Source organism: Ricinus communis, chromosome 3, assembly GCF_019578655.1.
Source record: "Ricinus communis isolate WT05 ecotype wild-type chromosome 3, ASM1957865v1, whole genome shotgun sequence".
Taxonomy (NCBI): Eukaryota; Viridiplantae; Streptophyta; class Magnoliopsida; order Malpighiales; family Euphorbiaceae; genus Ricinus; species Ricinus communis.
Window position 1 is genome coordinate 2,457,509 of NC_063258.1, and position 18,510 is coordinate 2,476,018.

Below are 18,510 nucleotides of genomic sequence, written 5' to 3' on the forward strand. Positions count from 1 at the left end.
ATAATCTCTGTGATTATAGTGAAACACCCAAGTGTGATCTTGAGGAGTGGATGTAGGGAGTTTTGTTCCCAAACCACTGTAAATCCTTTGTATCACCTTATCTAACCCTTACTCTTTCTATATTAGCCTTAATCTCTTGTATTTTTACCAAAATCATTATCTTCTGCAATTCGAGGTCACTAATTCAACCCTTCTTTCTTGATTTTAAGGGACAATTGATTCTAAGGGATAGCATAGTCCTCATAAAGAACTTGGAATCCAGTAGAGGCTTCCAACTCCTTTATAGCTTCATGTATAGCCAAAAAACCTTACCATCTTCAGTGTTAATAGTCACTATTTCACCTTCATGAGAGAACTTGACCTTTTGATGCACAATGGAAGGAACTCTTCCTAAGGCATAGAACCATGGTCTTCCTAATAATAGTGCAAAAGTTACTAGGATGACCAAGAAAGTGAATTCCACCCAGGATTTGATAGGACCCATATTCACCAGTGTTGAGAATGTTTCTTCTATATCTCTCTTTGTCTTGCCATAGGCTCTTATCATTATATCTGATGGCTTCAGGTCTGTCATAGTCACCCCAAGCTTAAGGAGTATGCAAGAAGGACAGACATTGATGGCTGACCCATCATTTATCATCACACATGGGATCCTTTTCCCCTTGACTTTTGCTGCTATGCAGAGAGCTTTGTTACAGTCTCTTCCTTCGAGTGGTAGGTCCTCATTTAGGAAAGTAATCATCCTGGTGGTCTTATTAGTTATCATTTTGATCATTTCCTCGGGTTGTAGTCATTGTGCTAATGCTCAACTAGATAAGGCCTGGATTAAAGCCTTTCTGTGATCTGATGAGTGTATCAGTAGCTTCCAGTTGTCAGTTGTTTTCTTTTCTTTCTTTAACTGTTCCAATAACCCATTATTCCCTTCGGGTGCTTTCTCAACTTGCTTCAGTTCTTGGACCCTCGTGTCTTTACCCATTGACTTTCTTCTTTATTAAAGTTGTTGTCTACCTAGATATCCTTTGCCTCGGCATATTGGACCTCACACTCATCTCTGGAACTGTATCAGATGTCTATGCCATGACCAACTTCTTCTTCTCTTCTTTTCAAACCTCTAGAAGACAAGGATCATAAGTCACTTGCTCATTATCTGACCCTCAACCGCTTAGCATAACTTTTTCAATCAGAATATCGACTGAAGGTGGCCTGGAATAGCGAACGTTGAAATCAAATTTACTTGAAGGTTGTCCCAATAGATCTTTACAATAATACCGAGGAATTTGCTTAACTTGCCATTCTCTACGATCAATTAAGTCTTGGATCTCATGCTTGAGATGGTTGCACTTATCTGTCATATTCCTAAAAGTTTGGTGATACTCATAATACTAACAGTTGTGAGATTTAGGATTATTCTTAGGTGATTGGGGCTTGAGTTTTCCGTTCCATTTTAAGTGACGAAACACCATGGATAATGGTGGTCCCAGCTCAGTGAAAGTTCTTTGTAGGCTATTTGGCTTGGTTTCTATTTCTTGCCCAAGTCAAGGTATATTCTCGAAAGAATTCATGACCTCATCTTCATCGAAGTCAGGTGTGATCATGGACACTTGGTTTGATGGTGGTATGTTGTTATAGTTTGGCAAGGGATTTCTTCTAGCACTAGGTTGGTTTAGGTCAGTCAGTTTTTCGGTATTAATAAGGTCTTGAATTTCATGTTTCAGCCGGATGCAATTATCTATGTGGTGGTCGGATGCTTGGTGAAACTTGCAGTAGGTGTTGGGTTTGTAACCAGGTGCATTTGGGTTAGGTGGGTCTTTTAGGGTGGTTGGTTAGAGCATATGCCATTTTACACTAACTTCTCAAAAATCTTTAAGAAAAATTGCTTGAAATTGGAGAACTTCCTCGATTGTTGGACAACATTCACATCCAAAGTTCTACTCCTTTCAGCCTGATAATTCGGCCTTTCGCTGGTTCGTACAGCCCTTCTCTTGTCATTCTCGATTTCCTCGACCTGAAGCCCATTATCATACAAATCCATGAAAGTCTTTGGGTTCATTATCTAAAGCCTTTTGACCTCACTAGGAAGAACATTTTGAACCACCATATGGACTTAGTCCTTTTTAGAAGGCTTTTTCTTCATCAATAGTTTGATAATTTGGCAGACTTTTCCATACCATGATACCAGTTTACATAAGGTCCTTTTAGAGATGGCACAAAAAGTTTGACAATTTGGGTCCTACTCAGCTGTGTAGTTCCTATGATGGTAATATATTGCTTTAGATGAACCTTCAGATCACCAGTCTCGTTGAATTTGTTCATCTCAGGCATCATGAACTTCACAAGTAGCTTGTCCTCACCGGTCAACACTAATTCCTTGAGATCATAGCTCGGGTCCAATCCTTTGATTTCTAGCATACCTTGCATCTTTTCTAGCCTGATATTTAAGCCATTTACAGCTTCATTAGTGGCAAGGATTATTCCTTTTTTGGCTTAGTCCAGCACATACTCGTCAAAATCCTAGAAATTCGGCATTGGCATTAGCGTGGCGGTGGCGGCGAAGCATAACAAAGAATTTCGCCATAACTACAATCGGGTCAATAGCGACGGGGATTAACTAGTGCAATCGGAGCTGCATGTGGGGCTTGATTCACAGGCATCCTAGCCAAAAGCTATTGGAGTTCCTCCAGGTCATGCCCTTCAAATCATCGATAATGGCATTCTTAAGGATCTCAACATCCTGCTCATTAGCTTTTTCATTGGCTATTTCAAATGTAGCTTTAGTCATACTTGTGGAAGCTTGATGTCTTGACTTTTCAAAAAGCTCTAACACAGTCTAGATTCTCGATGAGATTGGTATCCTCTCTAGCCTTTCCATTATCTTGTCTCCTCTAACCTAAAAGAGTATCTATATGGCTAAAAATAAAAAGGTTAGTATGATGTGTATAATGCATGAGATGCATGATGCACGTGTTATGCACGAGGACAGAAAAGAAAAGGGTTAACACATCCATTAATATACAAATCATCCTTCCAATCTTATTACTCCTACACACAGTTCATGGTGAGTCTTTCTTCTCTAGAATTTTAGGTATGGGATTTTTATTAGCAAGAGAATAGTAAGCCCGACGTGCATGTTATATTCTCTCAAAGCAGATTTAACAAAAAAGTTGATGTTTTTTGGTATAAGCATGAAGCATGCATATTTTGGGCCTGGAGCCTTATTCCACACGTTCTTAGGCTAGGGCTTTCCAATATGTGGGTTTTGAATACTTATAAAGAGAAACATCTCAAATAGCAAGCAATAAGGTTCCTAAAGGAGATTGTTATGTTATTACCATAAGCTGAATCTTGTGTAAGGATAAAATGCTCCCATAAATAAAAAGTATTCTTCCTTGGCTCGTCTCCCCACTCAAGGGTCCATGTGACGAAGAAAATTCACTATTACTTGTGTGTGATGGTTAACCAGTATCGCAATTCTAGAGTTTGAGTGGAACTAAAGAACCACTAACCGACACCATCAGGGCTATAGGAATCAATATGCATAATGTGTGAAAGTACAGTGATGCAAGGATCACTCGTTAAATAATAAAATTAAAGAAAAACATACATTGAAATCAGTTTCTCCTATCCCTAATGAAGTCACATTTGTAGACGATGGTTTCGGATGCACACCCAAGTGTCTCTAGCAACTACGACATTGTAAAGCTTTTTAACCTAATCAGGAACACGCTAACTAGTCATAAAGAATAGCATGAAGATGATAGTCCCTACCTGGGTAAACGAGACACTTTTACTAATGAGTGATATTTTCTAATTCAATAAGGAAGCTTATGTCACAAATTCAAAAATGGATTCAGAAGTAACTTCCTTATTTATGTATATTTATCTTTAATTTTATTGTTTAATAAGCTATTTCCTAATAAATGCAACATAAATATTTCTATATATCAAACACTATAGCATATGGGGTCTACATAAGTTTAGCTCATTTTATTAATGCTCAGCCCATACTCAAAGTTATTAACCTAACTTGCTAATTAATTATGTACAAAGCCCACCTAGTCTAGCCCAATAAGAAATTATGTTTTAACTTTTAGCCTTTAAGCCTAATAGACTACTTTTTATAAAAAGGCCCAATTTAGTGATCCTAAATCCAATATGGTCCAATTTAACCTAAGTAAAGCACGACAAAGCCCATTAACTCTATGTTGAATTTAAGGCAGTCTTCATGCCAGGTCTAATTTTAAGGCCTAGTATCTATGTATCAATTTTAATTAGACAATCACATAACAGATATTTAGCATCCATCGTAGATAAAATAAAAAATAAAGAACAGAAAATGAATCTCGCTATTACAACTCGTCTACAACTAAAAATAAAAAAAAAATCCTAAACTCTAAAATTGCCAAAAATACATCAAGAATTTGAAAATTAGCCTAATATTATGCACAGCCGATCGGCTTAGGTGAAGATCCAATCGGTTCAACATAAAGCCAAATCGGCTTTGCATTGTGCCGATTGGCACTAAGCGGTTTGAGGTGGCTTTTTATAGTTTTCTTCGATTTCTCGCTCCCATAACCAATTTTCACATGCACAAAGGAAAAAATTTAGTTAGAACATGTATAATTAACAAAAAAATAAAAATATAATCTAATTATGTTTGCTATTATTCAGCCAAACTCAAAACCCAATCAAATCAGCTTCATAACCCTAAGTGTTCTTATTGTCAGATTCAAAATCCAATATAATCAGCATGTTAAACAGAAAGGAATTCTAATCTAATAATGTGAATTGTGTTGAACAAACATTTAAAAGATTCCTAATATGTTTCTATATATATATATATATAAGAAGCAATTGGAGAAGAAATGTTGATGATGTGGATGTGGGAAAACCCTTGTGTTATCATTGTCAGTTGTTATTCTATGAGTCTCAGCAGATGAAGAAGCTATTAAAACAAAGAGGGGATGTGAATCCAGTTTTGCTTTTTTGAGATTTTAGAAAAAATTTATGTTGTTCTTAAAGGGTTTCCTAGTTTGGCAGTTTTTTCTTACTGACTTGCTAAAGGCTTCTATATATATTGATGTAGCTAGAAAATTTAATCAGTGTTTCTATGCTAAGCTCTGCTAACCCTAAGCCTAGGCCATACTATTCCATTGATAGGAGTAGGGTTAGGAAACCCTAAGAAATACTAATAATTATTCAATTATTAAGAAAAATAGGCTGTAATTATCTTTTCCCTTTATCAAATTAATATCAAATAAAAAAGAAATTTAATCTTTTATTTTCAAACAATTATCATAAAAAATATTAAAAGAACTCATTAATTATCATAAATACCTTCTAAAAAGTTATTCTTACCAACTTTTAGCGTTTTAGGTCGAAAATATATGTAAAACGATATTAAATTCAAAAAACAACTAATCAGCACTGTATAGAGCCAATTGATAATGCACAGAACCGATTTGACTCTATGCTAAGCCAATCAACCTGTGGAGAGCCAATTAGGCTATGCACATTGCTGATTGCCTCTAAAAGTTTTGAAAGTTTTGATAATTTAGTTTCTGAATTTGTGAAAACTATTGTTTTACCTTTCAAATTTTATTTTTTTTGTCAATAGAATCTAAATTGATTCTATGTGAGTAATTTAAGTCCAATTATTTTCAATATTCTCTCAAATTCACTATTTCTCAATCTTGGAGAATTGAGAAAGAAAATAATTTTTATTATCAAATTTTCTGTAATTCTCTCGATATTTAAATTTAGAAAAATATGTACCGATAATTAAATTAATTTTTTTATTATTTACAAATAATAATATTTTGAATCTAAAAACCTTTATATATAAGATCAAATTTTTAAGAGGGTGGCGTCCAAGTTGCCTTAATTTTTCTTTTACATTTTCTTAAAAATTTTGAACATTTTTTTTATAAAAACAGATTTTTTGATCAGATTTGAGAAAACACATTATAAAAAAATTAAAATTATTAAATCCTAAATCAAACAAATTCTAAAAGTATATGGGGATGCAGTTAGTGTTGGATCCTCTAATTAGGGGTTAATTTATGAGAATCGGGAAATGGATTCTCCAAAGGCAAAACGGGGACTCCTTTCGTTCCTCTATCTGGCCATAATCTTCATTATCATCTTCACTTTCCACACCCACATCGCAGTGAAACTGATAATAGGGCACCACAAACCTCGCGTTAAGAGATCCTCCATTCTCCCCCTACGGTTCCGTGCCGATGGCAATTTCAAAATCCTTCAGGTGGCTGATATGCATTACGGGACAGGGAGTCTGACTCGGTGCAGAGATGTTTTGCCTTCTGAGTTCGATTTCTGCTCCGATGTCAACACTACTCGCTTTCTTCAAAGGATGATTCAGTCTGAGCAGCCTGATTTCATTGCTTTCACAGGTCCCTTGATATTCTTTTTGATGATTTTTAATATTATATGTGATGGGTCATATATGTGTTCATGATGATTGAAAATGTTATTGAAACTATTTCATCGTAAACTAATGGTGGTGATGTTGCAATTATTATTTTGGTGGGTGCTGTAACTGGAAAATTACAATGCTTCAGACTTTGGTTTTAGTTGTTATTGGCTTTAGACAAAGTATTTGAGGCATGGCTCTTTTGGGGAAATATGATAACGTTTTTGAACATAGAATTATAAGAATAAGTTAATGGATTTGGAGGAAAAAATGGGACTGAAATCATTTGCACTACTTTGATTCTGCGGTAATATTAAAGAGGGAGAAATTATTTGCTTTCTAAGGTTTATGTTCTGAGTTCTTTTCCATCACACATATATTTACATTGCTTTCCAGGATTGCATGACATCATGCAATCCACACAAGTATGACTGCAGGAACGGTGCTACATACCCAAAGTAATGAAAAGCCCAATATTCTCACATAGTGCTGCATCTCTAGCAATTTGTAATCTGGATTGCAGGATCTGGATTATGTATTCAGTATTTTTTTCTTCTTCGAAATAGATAGATTGTCAGTGATTTGGTATATTGAACTCAATATTTTGAAATGCAAATAACCATGAGTACTGAAGAAAACAATCTGAGTGATACATAAATTTGATGATTTATTCTCATGCTTAAAATTTTTGGGCTTGGGTAAAATTCTACAGCATTTAGAAGTTAACATATCATTTTCAATTGAAACTAACCTGTAACTTATAGGACATTACAAAAAACCTTTGTGATTCTCAGAAGTAATATCTTTATGATTGTTCTTATTTCATTCCAATATATGGTTTTAGGAGTTTATCTATTACTATGGAATACTGCATTATAATGCAATCTAGTTAGTTCTATTTGGTTTCTACTAAACAAATCCTAAGTGTACGCCTACCATACTGCATACCCAACCTAAACCCTAGTTATATTGGACTCCTAAAGATATTTTGAATCCTTTATGGACTCGATCTCCCACAGAATGTTAAAAGGATTTTCTGATACCTAATGGACCCTCATTAAGGGTCGTACTTATAATCATGGTTTAGAAAATTGAAAAGGAAACCTTAAAGACATTCAGCCAGCTATTCTAACTGAGCTGGAAATTTAAAGAAAAAATCTTCTCAAGTTTAAAAATAAAGGAAACTTATGGTACTTGTTAGCAAAGAAGCGACTTCAATAAGCATCAATAATTGGTCTCTTTAAAAAATAAATAACAAAAAGTAAGCTCTATTCAAATTTAGACTCTAACTCTTTAAGAGTCTCTACGCATGATTTTACTCGAGCTTCTTGTTCTTTGTGTCCATTAATTATGTGCTTTGGGTAGTTTGTGGATTGGATGAAATGAATTTCTATCATTCATTTAGAGAAGACTATTTGTCAGACTAAGTTAATTTTTTTTTTTAGTTTCGTTATTAGATCTTGCAGTTTGGATATTGATTGAGTTAAAGGCATTGTTTGGATATAAGGGCTATAGGCAGGATAATTCATTTATGTAATGGATTACAAGTTTATTTGTTTTTACTTTGTTTTTTAGACTGACACAAGCTGGACCCATACACTTTGAATGTATGCATGTGATAGGTTGCCAAGATTTGAAAGTTTACCTGGATTAATTTTCTATCATTTCAGTGATAGGATTGATCCACTTTTCTTGCGCTTGATTTAGTTGTATAAATGTAATATGAGGGCTGAGGGATATCATATGACAAATGATGGCAATTTGTTGGCTAGGATGGCAGAATAATGAAGGCTGAGGAATATAATATATCAAATGATGCCTTTTCTCTTTGGTTAGGATGGCAATATTTTGTGCATTACAGATTAACTCCTTCTATATATATTCTCTTCTGGTTCAGGATATTCATAAATCATATTGATCATTGAATATGGGGAACTAGAGGAATGAAACATAGGGCTTTTCTTTTTCCTTTCTTAGAACATATTTCTTTGTCTGATGTTGCATGATTTCCTCCTAGTCATTCTCTTACCCTTTCCTTTCCAAATTACTAATCTGCATTCATTTCCTGTGACCAGGAGATAACATTTTTGGGACTAGCACTTCTGATGCTGCCGAGTCTCTACTTAGGGCATTTGGTCCTGCCATGGAGTCTGAACTTCCATGGGCAGCAATCTTGGGAAACCATGACCATGAGTCTACGATGACTCGTGAAGATTTGATGTCTTTCATATCTTTAATGGATTATTCAGTCTCACAAATCAATCCATCTGCTGGAGATCTCTCTGATTCTGGAAAAGGAAGCATGATGGTAGACATTGATGGCTTTGGGAATTATGATCTCAAAGTTTATGGACCTCCAGGTTCTCCCTTGGCAAACCACAGTGTCCTCAATCTTTTCTTTCTCGACAGTGGAAGCAGGGAAGTTGTTCAAGGAATTCGAACTTATGGATGGATTAGGGAATCTCAACTTCGTTGGCTTCGTGGTGTTTCCAAAGGATATCAGGTATAACAGATTAAAAGATACTGATGAACTGAAACTGTGATTATTATCTTCAACTTGCTGCTTGCATTAATCCTTCTTTCTGCATCTCTTCTATTTAATATTCAATTGCTATTATTGTCAGTTAATGTGTAAATAGGAAATCTATGTTCTGGAGAATCTTAACAGCAGTCTTGGGAAAATGAATCAGAGTTTCTCTTATGTGAGCTAGAAGGCTGTCAGTTGATCATTCTTAATTAACCTGACAATTCAATTTAATTAAGTGTTAATTATGATTCGCCTCTTAAGGTTTTCCATATTACACTAGTCAAGACTTCACTTTTAAATATTATACTAAATTCTCTTTATAGTTTGTAATAATATACCAATTCTCTTTTCTATAAGATTTTGTGTTAATTTTATGGATGAGGTAAAATGAAGGGTTAAATACTATTTACTTTCCGAGATTTGTGTAATACACAAGGTGATCCTTATGTTTTATTTTATTATATTAAAACCTCCCCTTGAGTTTTAATAAAACTAATTTTCCCCGCCTCCGTGTTATTTGAAGGACCAAACTAGTAATTTAAATTACAATTTGATTTTTAAACTTATTATAAAATATCAAATTCGTTCAAAATTAATTATATTATTAAAATAGATTAAAACTTTATTTTTAGCATAATTAGTTTTAATGTCTAATTAAAATAATTAATTTAATATTCTTTACTTGCTTGTAAGTTGTATCTTTTATTTCTTAGCATAATTTAATCCTAGAAAGATTTAAATGTATTAAAAACACTTATGTTTTAAACAATATTATTAAATTATTATATAATTTAATTTTAAATTTTAGATAAAATAAAATAGTTAAACATCTCAGTCAAATTGTGTTTTATATTTTAGATTTATGATGTATTATATATAAATTATATTTTGGGTTAAATACTATTTACCCTATGAGATTTGGTATAATACACGAGTATGTTCCTGTATTTTTTTATTACATCAAAACTCTCTTGAGTTTTAATAAAGTTAACTATTATTTTCTTTCGTGTTAGTTGAAGGACTAAACTGTTAATTTAGGATTACAATTTGATCCTTAAATTTACTATCAAGTATTAAACTCTTTCAAAATTAATTTTATTATCAAATTAAAGTATGATTTTATTTTTAGCATAAGTTAGTTTTAGTGTCTAATTAAAATAATAAATTTAATATGGTTTTACTTGTTTATATTTTTTATTTTTTAGCATAATTTAATCCTAAAAAAATTAAGCGTATTAAAAATACTTATTTTTTTTAATATTATTAAATTACTATGTAGTTTAATATTAAATTTTTAAATAAAATAAATAGTTAAAAGCTATTATTTTTATTGGACATTAAAACTAAACTATATTAAGAATGAAATTTTACTCCTATTAATCTCATTTGAATGGTTGATAAAAATTTTGATTTTTAACATACAAGATTATCATGATCTTCTTTATTGATAGTGGACTTATCAATTTGTTGTCTAGATTATTTCATTAGATTAAGATATGATTCTTTAATTTAATTTTTACTTATAGTATAGTTTAACTATAATATATAATAAAAATAACAATAGAATGATATTTTTTAACTAGAAATATTTGTTTTATATTAATAACTAAAATTAAATTATATAGTAATTTATAATGTTTTTGTAAATAAAGTAATTTTTAAATATTTAAATTTGCTTGAATTTAATTGTATTAAAAATAAAAAATTAGAGCAAGAAAAAGAATATTAAGTTTACTATTTTTATTAGACATTAAAACTAGTTCTAAAAATAAGATTTTACTCTAATTTGATAATAAATTAATTTTGAATGAGTTTGATACTTGATAATAAATTCAAGGATTAAATTATAATATTAAATTACCAGTTTAGTCTTTCGACTAACAAGGAATGAGGTAATAGTTAGTTTTATTAAAACTTAAAGGGGTTTTGATATAATAAAAAGAAATGCAGGGACTGGCTCGTGTATTAGACCAAAGCTTAGGAGGTAAACAATATTTAACTCTTATATTTTATTAAGGGTGTTTAATTTAATTAATTTTTAAAATTTTTAAAAATAATTGAAATAATACAAATTAGTAATCATTATATCAATATATTTAAAATCTAAATTCTTAAACCAATTACTAAAGTTATCAAAAACTTTTAAAGTAGTTACTAAAAGTAATTAGTTACTATCTCTTAGTGGAATTAAAATTTTCAATGATTAGTTAAGTATTTTATTGAAATATATTATTTGTAATTATTAAATTTAGAAACTTATGTATAAAAAATATAATTTATTAAAATATGTAAAAAAATAATTTCTTAATGGAGAAACTAATAGAGGGTAAATCAATATATTATGACATACCATAGAGATTTAGTATAACAAAATAAATTGAGGGAATAACTAGAGTAATATAGGAAACCTTATAGAGGAAATAATGATTTACCACTTTATTGTTATCTCGGTCAATTTAGAGGACATTTTTGTCCTTTTACTTTAACTTAACAACAAAACCATCCAAATAATTAACAAATGGAGGAATTAGTATATTACTACAAACAAGGGGTATTTAATATAATATTAAAAAGTGAAGTCCTGACTAGTGTAATATAGAGAAATATCAAATGGAAAATTACAATTACCCCTTTAATTAAACAATTAGGATTTTATTACACAATCACTAGCTTGCTATTTATAGTAAAATAAAAGTGCAAATTAATTATTTGATGAAATCATACAATATTCATTTGTGTTCATTGGCTTGGCGTACCTGAATATGACCAATCATGTTATAGATCAAAATCTCTCTCCCATAGGGCGGTGATGTGTTGTTGCAATACCAAAGTTATTCTTTGCTTTGAAACAATTAGTATTGGTGTTTTTGATTATCAAATCATAGTCTTTCTTTTTAATTTTCTTCTAAATCCCACAAGGGAAGTCTCCCAGATTTAGATTCTATTAACATGTTGCAGGTCACAAACTAACAGGGCAAAAATCAGGATTTTAATCACTTGGCAGAGGCTTCACACTCAGCTGCGCCTCCATCTCTGGCTTTTTTCCATATCCCAATTCCAGAAATTCCACAGCTATACTATCAAAAGATTGTCGGAATTTTTCAGGAAGCTGTGGCTTGTTCATCAGTGAACTCTGGAGTCCTACAAACCTTGGTATCTATGGGAGATGTGAAAGCTGTGTTTTTTGGCCATGATCACAAGAATGACTTTTGCGGAAATTTAAGTGGTATATGGTTTTGTTATGGTGGAGGCTTTGGATACCATGGCTATGGAAAGGCCGGTTGGGCAAGGAGAGCAAGGGTTATAGTAGCAGAACTTGGGAAGGGTGATAACTCATGGATGGGAGTGAAGAGGATTAGGACCTGGAAACGTCTGGATGATGAGAAGCTGAGCAAGATTGATGAACAAGTCTTGTGGGAACTGGAACGGTCAAGATGACATGTTTGCATGTAAGTGAGACGGATATATTGGATGTCATCTTTTTTGTATATCCTCTGTGGTGGTGATGATGTTATTTATTGTGATAATTACACTGCCATTTGCATGCCTTCTGTAAAACTAGGCATGTATCTGTGATCTGCCTGTGTTGAAACGAACTCTTGTGCATTTTCCTTTTAAAAAGATTCTGCAACGCAATCCATTTGAAGGGAATTTCAAATCAGTAAAAAGTTGCAATGAAATAGTTTTACATCTATTGGAGTCTGAGAAATGCATGGCCCCGTTATTTTTCTTTTCTTTTTATGGTTGAATATGATAAAGATAAACGTAGATTTCTGAAAAGATAAGAAAATGATGAATAATTTTGAGAATAGATGAAAATGGGGCATGCATTTAAAAGGGATGAAAATTGGAAAGAGGCCGAAGCTTTTAGTAGTTTAATAAGTGGGAAAGAAATGGTAATGCATGCTTGAAAAGTTTATGTAGATTGTGAAAATATGAAATTGGTTTTGAAGGGTTATATTTACCTTTGGAAAATGTGTATTGGTTTTTGAGATATGTAATCTGAGTAACGTTTTATTGATCAATAGACTTGCACCAATATATATAAATATATATATATATACAAATACAATCCTAATCTTATCTAGATAGGAATCAACTTAGGACTTCTAATTAAATTAATCTTCTAATTACTCTATATATTCCTATTTTATATGCAATATCTATAACATTCTTTCTGAAATTGGAGCATATTAATCATACCTAATTTGTTACAAAGAAAATTAATCTGAATCCCATTAAGAGCTTTTGTAAAGATATTTTTGAATTCTCATATTTTCATATAATATGTGGAAATCAAATCTTGCTGAGTTTTTGCTGAGTTTTTTCACGAGTGAAATGATAGTCAATCACAATACGCTTAATTTGTCCATAAAATATAGGATTAGATGTAATGTAAGAACATATTGGTTATCACACCATAATTTGGCTGGTATTGAAATTTTAAGAACTAATTCAGTCAAAAGTTGATATATCTATATTATTTCACACATAAACTCGGTCATAGCTCTATATTATGATTCTGCACTCGAACGCGAGACAACATTTTACTTTTTGGTTTTACACAAAACCAAATTCTCTCCAACAAAAATTAAATTCTAAAAGTTGTAGCTTATATTATCAATGTAATTATATTTATTTTTCAGTTAGCTTATATTTTTAGTTAAAATCTTAAAGCTCTAAAATTGCCACAGTAATATACTTTAACCATTGTTTATCTTTGATGCTTTTTATATCTCACTTATTTATTGAATTAAAATTGTAAATAAGTATCTTTCAAATTATAACATTAAATTGTGAAGCAATTGTGACACATATTTCAAAAGAAATAGTAAATGAACCAACAAATATTTGAACCATCATGCTTACTCATTTTTGTTATTGAATTTTTATTATTTGTTTTTTCTTTTCAATAAATTTATTTCTCTTGATTGATTAATGAATTTAGGGAGGGTTTGATTGATTAATAAGTGATCTTCATTCTTCAATTCAAAACTTAGTTTTTTTCATTTTGCTTTCAAAAGTATGTTCAGCTATAAATTTATATGCATCATTATTCTAAAAATAATTATATATCATTAGCAATTAAATGTGCTAATATTACTCAAACTTGAAATTTTAGAGTTTTGAATTTTGAAATTAATTTTAATATTAATTAGACAAAACTCATTGGTGTTTGTCATTTCTTTTTCTCTATTTTTCTACTTTTACTCTTTTCAAAATCTTAGTCAATTGTTGATTATCTTTTAAATCAATGATTTTTTCATTTGTTACAATTTTCTAGTTATTTTTAAAAAGCCTATCTCATATAACTAAAGGTAAGCAAAAAAAATCGAAAAAATCCAATCAATTGGAATCGAATATCAGCGATTTCGATCAATAGAAAGTAAAATATAAAAATATTTAATAAATAAAATATGTAAAGTTTAACTTTCAATATGAAACTTAAAAAGTTTCAGTTTAAAAATATTTATGTCCCTAAATAAGTCCTCTTAAAGCTCACACATAAGGGTTAAGGAATATACAGTATTAGATTTTCTTATTATAATAAAAAATAATTTTATATGAGTAAAATATTAATTTATTAAAATATATAAAATTTTTATAGAATGTTTTTTCACTTCAGTGGATTTTTTTTCTACTCCATTAATATTTTCTCTTACGATGAATAAAGATAAAATTAGAAAAGACGTAATTAATACTTCATTAATGCTTAATTTAATACTTATTGAAAATAAAAGGAATTCTTTTAAATGAAATTTATTTCACAATAGAGAAAGTAACATACTGTAATTTATAGAGGAGATGAATAATTAAGTAGTTTAATTAAATTCATCAAAATTTAGTTTAATAATAAATAGAGAAAAGAAAATATAAAAATAAAAGAGATTTGTGGTATGAAGTAATTTTTAATAGAGTTTATCGTGTTTGTCATTCATAGAAATTAATGTGTACATCTTGACACATAATTAAATCACAATAAAAATAATTGAAAAATATAAAAATAAAAAAGATAAGAGATTTCCACCAAAAATTTCTTTTGAGTCTCGTATGCTTCTTTCTGATAAATTTAATACAATAGTATAAAAATAAAGCATTAAAATGATAATACATAAAAAAAAAAAAGATAACTTCACCGAAAGAAAATTGATGCTAATAAAATTATAGACACAAAATTGAGAGAAAAAAAGAAAAAAAAAAATTATGTCAACTAAATTTATTTATAATAATAACAATGATGAAATTAAAATAAATCACCAAATTTGAGTACTAATGATACTAAAAAAACTAAGATCTATAGTAATAATAATAATAATAATAGTAGTAATATATTTAAAATAATATTTCTTATTAAAAATAATTAAAAATTAACACTGATTGGTAAATGGGTGGATAAGAGTTTATATGGGTTATTTAAGTTTGGATAACCCATATAAATCTTAAATGTGTCATGTATGGATAAATGAGTTATTTAAGACCTACCTCCTTCATATTCAACCCACACCTACCAATACTCATCCATTTGTCAACTCTACAACTAACAAAATGATACTGGAAGCATAATGCTTAAAGAAAATCAAATGATTAGACTTAATTTTTTTCATGCCAAATTTCTCTGTTTGACTAAACTTTCCAAACCAAGCGTACTGAGACTTATGAAGCTAGCAAACTTTTCAAACTCCTCAAGAACAATAAAGCCAGGTGATTGCTCCATATATACTTCCTCTTGAAGATCTCCATAAAGAAAAATATTTTTTTATGTCTAACTAATGTAGAAGCCAATTAAGCAACCGCCATAGAAATAAACAATTTTACAAAAGTCAGTTTAGCAAGAGGGGAAAATATATCATAATAATCTACTCCATAAGTCTAAGCGTATCATTTAGCAACAAGACGAGCTTTCAATCTAGCAATGGATCCATCAAAGTTGACTTTAATGACAAACGCCCTTTGTCACAACCTGATTTGTGGACTCGTGACTGACGTTAGGGAATGGATATAAGGCCAACGAAACCTGTAGCAAGCTTAACTAATTAATAACTCAATTAGAATATAATTTTATCCACTAAAATAATATTTCATTACTAATATTCAACCATACAAATACTATATATTTAAATCAATCCGTCGACACAAATAAATAACACCTATCCAGTTGGTTTAATATGCTAAAAGAAAATAAAAAGTTCTAAAATCACTACTGCAGAGAATCTAGATTTGTAATAATCAGATATACAAATAAGTCCAATTACATTAAGCCCGAAGAAGGAGGAAGTCAAGCTACCAAGAAAAAGAACTAAGGAAGACCTAGTTGAGACTTAAAAGATTAAATTGAGACTACCAGTCTCGAGAGTGAGTTAAAATCATATAATCCAAAAATAAATACAACCATCCAAATAACATACTTACTTAAATAGTATAAAATATTATATAATAATAAAATGCGTGTCATGTCATAATTTAAAAAATACAATTTTAACATTTGTGGGGCAAGTACCTCAGTAGAATCCTAAACTCCAATTCTATAAGCCTTTCGGCCTGCCTATTCCAATAAAACTGATGCTGAGAGATAAAACTCGATTAAAGTCCTTAAGTTCAATCTGGTCACTTATTTACCAATACAGTCGACGCGTAGAGAGCAATGCTCAACTAGGGACCTTTCCTCTGGCAAATCAAAATCTCCATAAACTAAAGAGCTATGCTCGACTATGGAATATCACATAAATATTTTTGTACTATCTGTCTCTGATTTATACCAGTATGCACAAGGTTCTGATGTAACCCATCATATGTCATGTTCTACTGCCGCCTTATACCGAAATTATAATCATTAGCATCAATAATATTTAAAAATGGCATAAATCACAAGCAAACATAATATATTCAATAACATATTGAGCATTAAAATTTAATAGCCTCGAATATAGTAGACATAAAAATTATATGCAATAACAATAATAATAAGTATGAGACAAAAATAATAGTAATAATGATATCAATAATAATGAAAATAAAATTAATAATAATAATGCTAATAGTAATCATAATAGTTATTAATCACATAACGTTGCATTTAAATTAGACATGGCATATGTGCAGTGACTATATGATCTTAACTCACAGTTTTGACCACTCCCTCAAGTTGCTCCTACACCTTGTCAGAGCTGGCTAAACCGTTGGATTATCTATTCACGATAATAATTCAATCAATAAAAACATTTCATAATTAACTTAGGCCTAAACTTCTAGAATTTGACTGTATAAGAATCCTAACTTGAAAATTTTACAAAAAATTCAGCAAAACCTCCCCTGAAATACAGACGTTTACCCCTCGTATAACGGATCCGGAACTTGCTAAAAAGACTTCTAATATTCATCAAATATTTAACAGGAGTTGGGCCACCCATATCTGCATTATTTTTCAGACTCCGTAACATAATACATTTCACAACTAATAAATAACAGTTTAACATTAATGTTTATTTCACAATCCAACTCACAAATAATTTCTCATAATTTTAATTTAATTATTCATAGCCACAATATTGCAAAGCAAAACAATTTTTTTATTCCACTAACTAATCCATAATATTTATAATTAATCTAACAATTAATTAAATTAAATTAAATAATTATTTATAATTAATAATTAATGGTGATAATCTAAATTTTTTAAATAATTTATCAAGTCCAAATAAATTGTTATCGAGTCAAAAATTTAAAATTTTAGGTGTTCGAAAAACACTAGGATTCGAAAGTCGGTCCAGCTAACAGTATCAGAATTCGAAACCAAAGGTGTCTACGGCAAAGCTTGAGACGTGAGGAACTTGAATATGTAAATATCTATCAGAATCTCACCGGAAGCCACCGGATCGAAGCCGGAGAGCTTAGACTCCGGCGAGACTTGGACACAGTTTTCAACGACGAAAAAATATAGGAAAAGGTTGCTCTTGACGTCTCCGGTGGTGGGGAGTACATTTCTGATGTCGGATTTGCAAAATAAGGCAAGTAAGTAGCTGTTCTAAAGGTGGCAGCAATATGACGTCTTTCCTTCTTAAATCCTTCGGTTTTCCGGTGAGCTAAAATGGGAGGAGGGTGGCGCCGGTGTTAGGAGGAGGGAAAGGTGTTTGGGTGGCTAGTTGGTGGAGGGTGGTGGCTATGGTGGAAAATGGAGGATAAATAGTGATGGGGAGGTTGACATGTAGAAAGAAAAAGAAGAAAATAGAGGGGCTGCTGATTTGGTTTATTTTTTAGGAAAAAATGCACTTCAGTCCCCCAAAAAGGCCTAACGATAGAAAAAAAAATTCCCAATACTAATTACTTGCTCAATTTCCCTCCTTTTTATAATTATATATATATATATATATATATATATATATATATATATATACTTAATTATTGCTTCTATAATTTAACACTAACTTTAAACTTATAATAATAATAATACTAATGATAATAATAATAATCCTATAAAATAAATAAATAACAATATTTAGTGTAAATTAAGTCCAAGCTTCATTGAAAAATAAGTATTATATAAAGCAAATTTTAA

At 30.7% G+C, this 18,510-nt stretch overlaps 1 protein-coding gene and 1 long non-coding RNA gene across 2 annotated transcripts; one reads left to right on the plus strand and one right to left on the minus strand.

Moving 5' to 3' along the window:
- The first annotated feature begins 5,954 nt into the window (after positions 1 to 5,954).
- LOC8258059 (probable inactive purple acid phosphatase 28) lies at positions 5,955 to 12,651 on the plus strand. The gene is made up of 3 exons (XM_002518198.4): positions 5,955 to 6,410; positions 8,506 to 8,933; positions 11,931 to 12,651. The coding sequence occupies exons 1-3, from the start codon at positions 6,074 to 6,076 to the stop codon at positions 12,393 to 12,395; spliced, it is 1,230 nt and encodes a 409-aa protein (XP_002518244.1). The 5' UTR covers positions 5,955 to 6,073; the 3' UTR covers positions 12,396 to 12,651.
- A 2,873-nt stretch (positions 12,652 to 15,524) lies between these two features.
- On the minus strand, positions 15,525 to 18,244 carry LOC112534729. The gene is made up of 3 exons (XR_003078994.2): positions 17,817 to 18,244; positions 17,080 to 17,143; positions 15,525 to 15,972 (listed from the first exon to the last, which is right to left on the minus strand). It is a non-coding gene; the product is annotated as an uncharacterized LOC112534729 (long non-coding RNA).
- Positions 18,245 to 18,510: the final 266 nt, after the last annotated feature.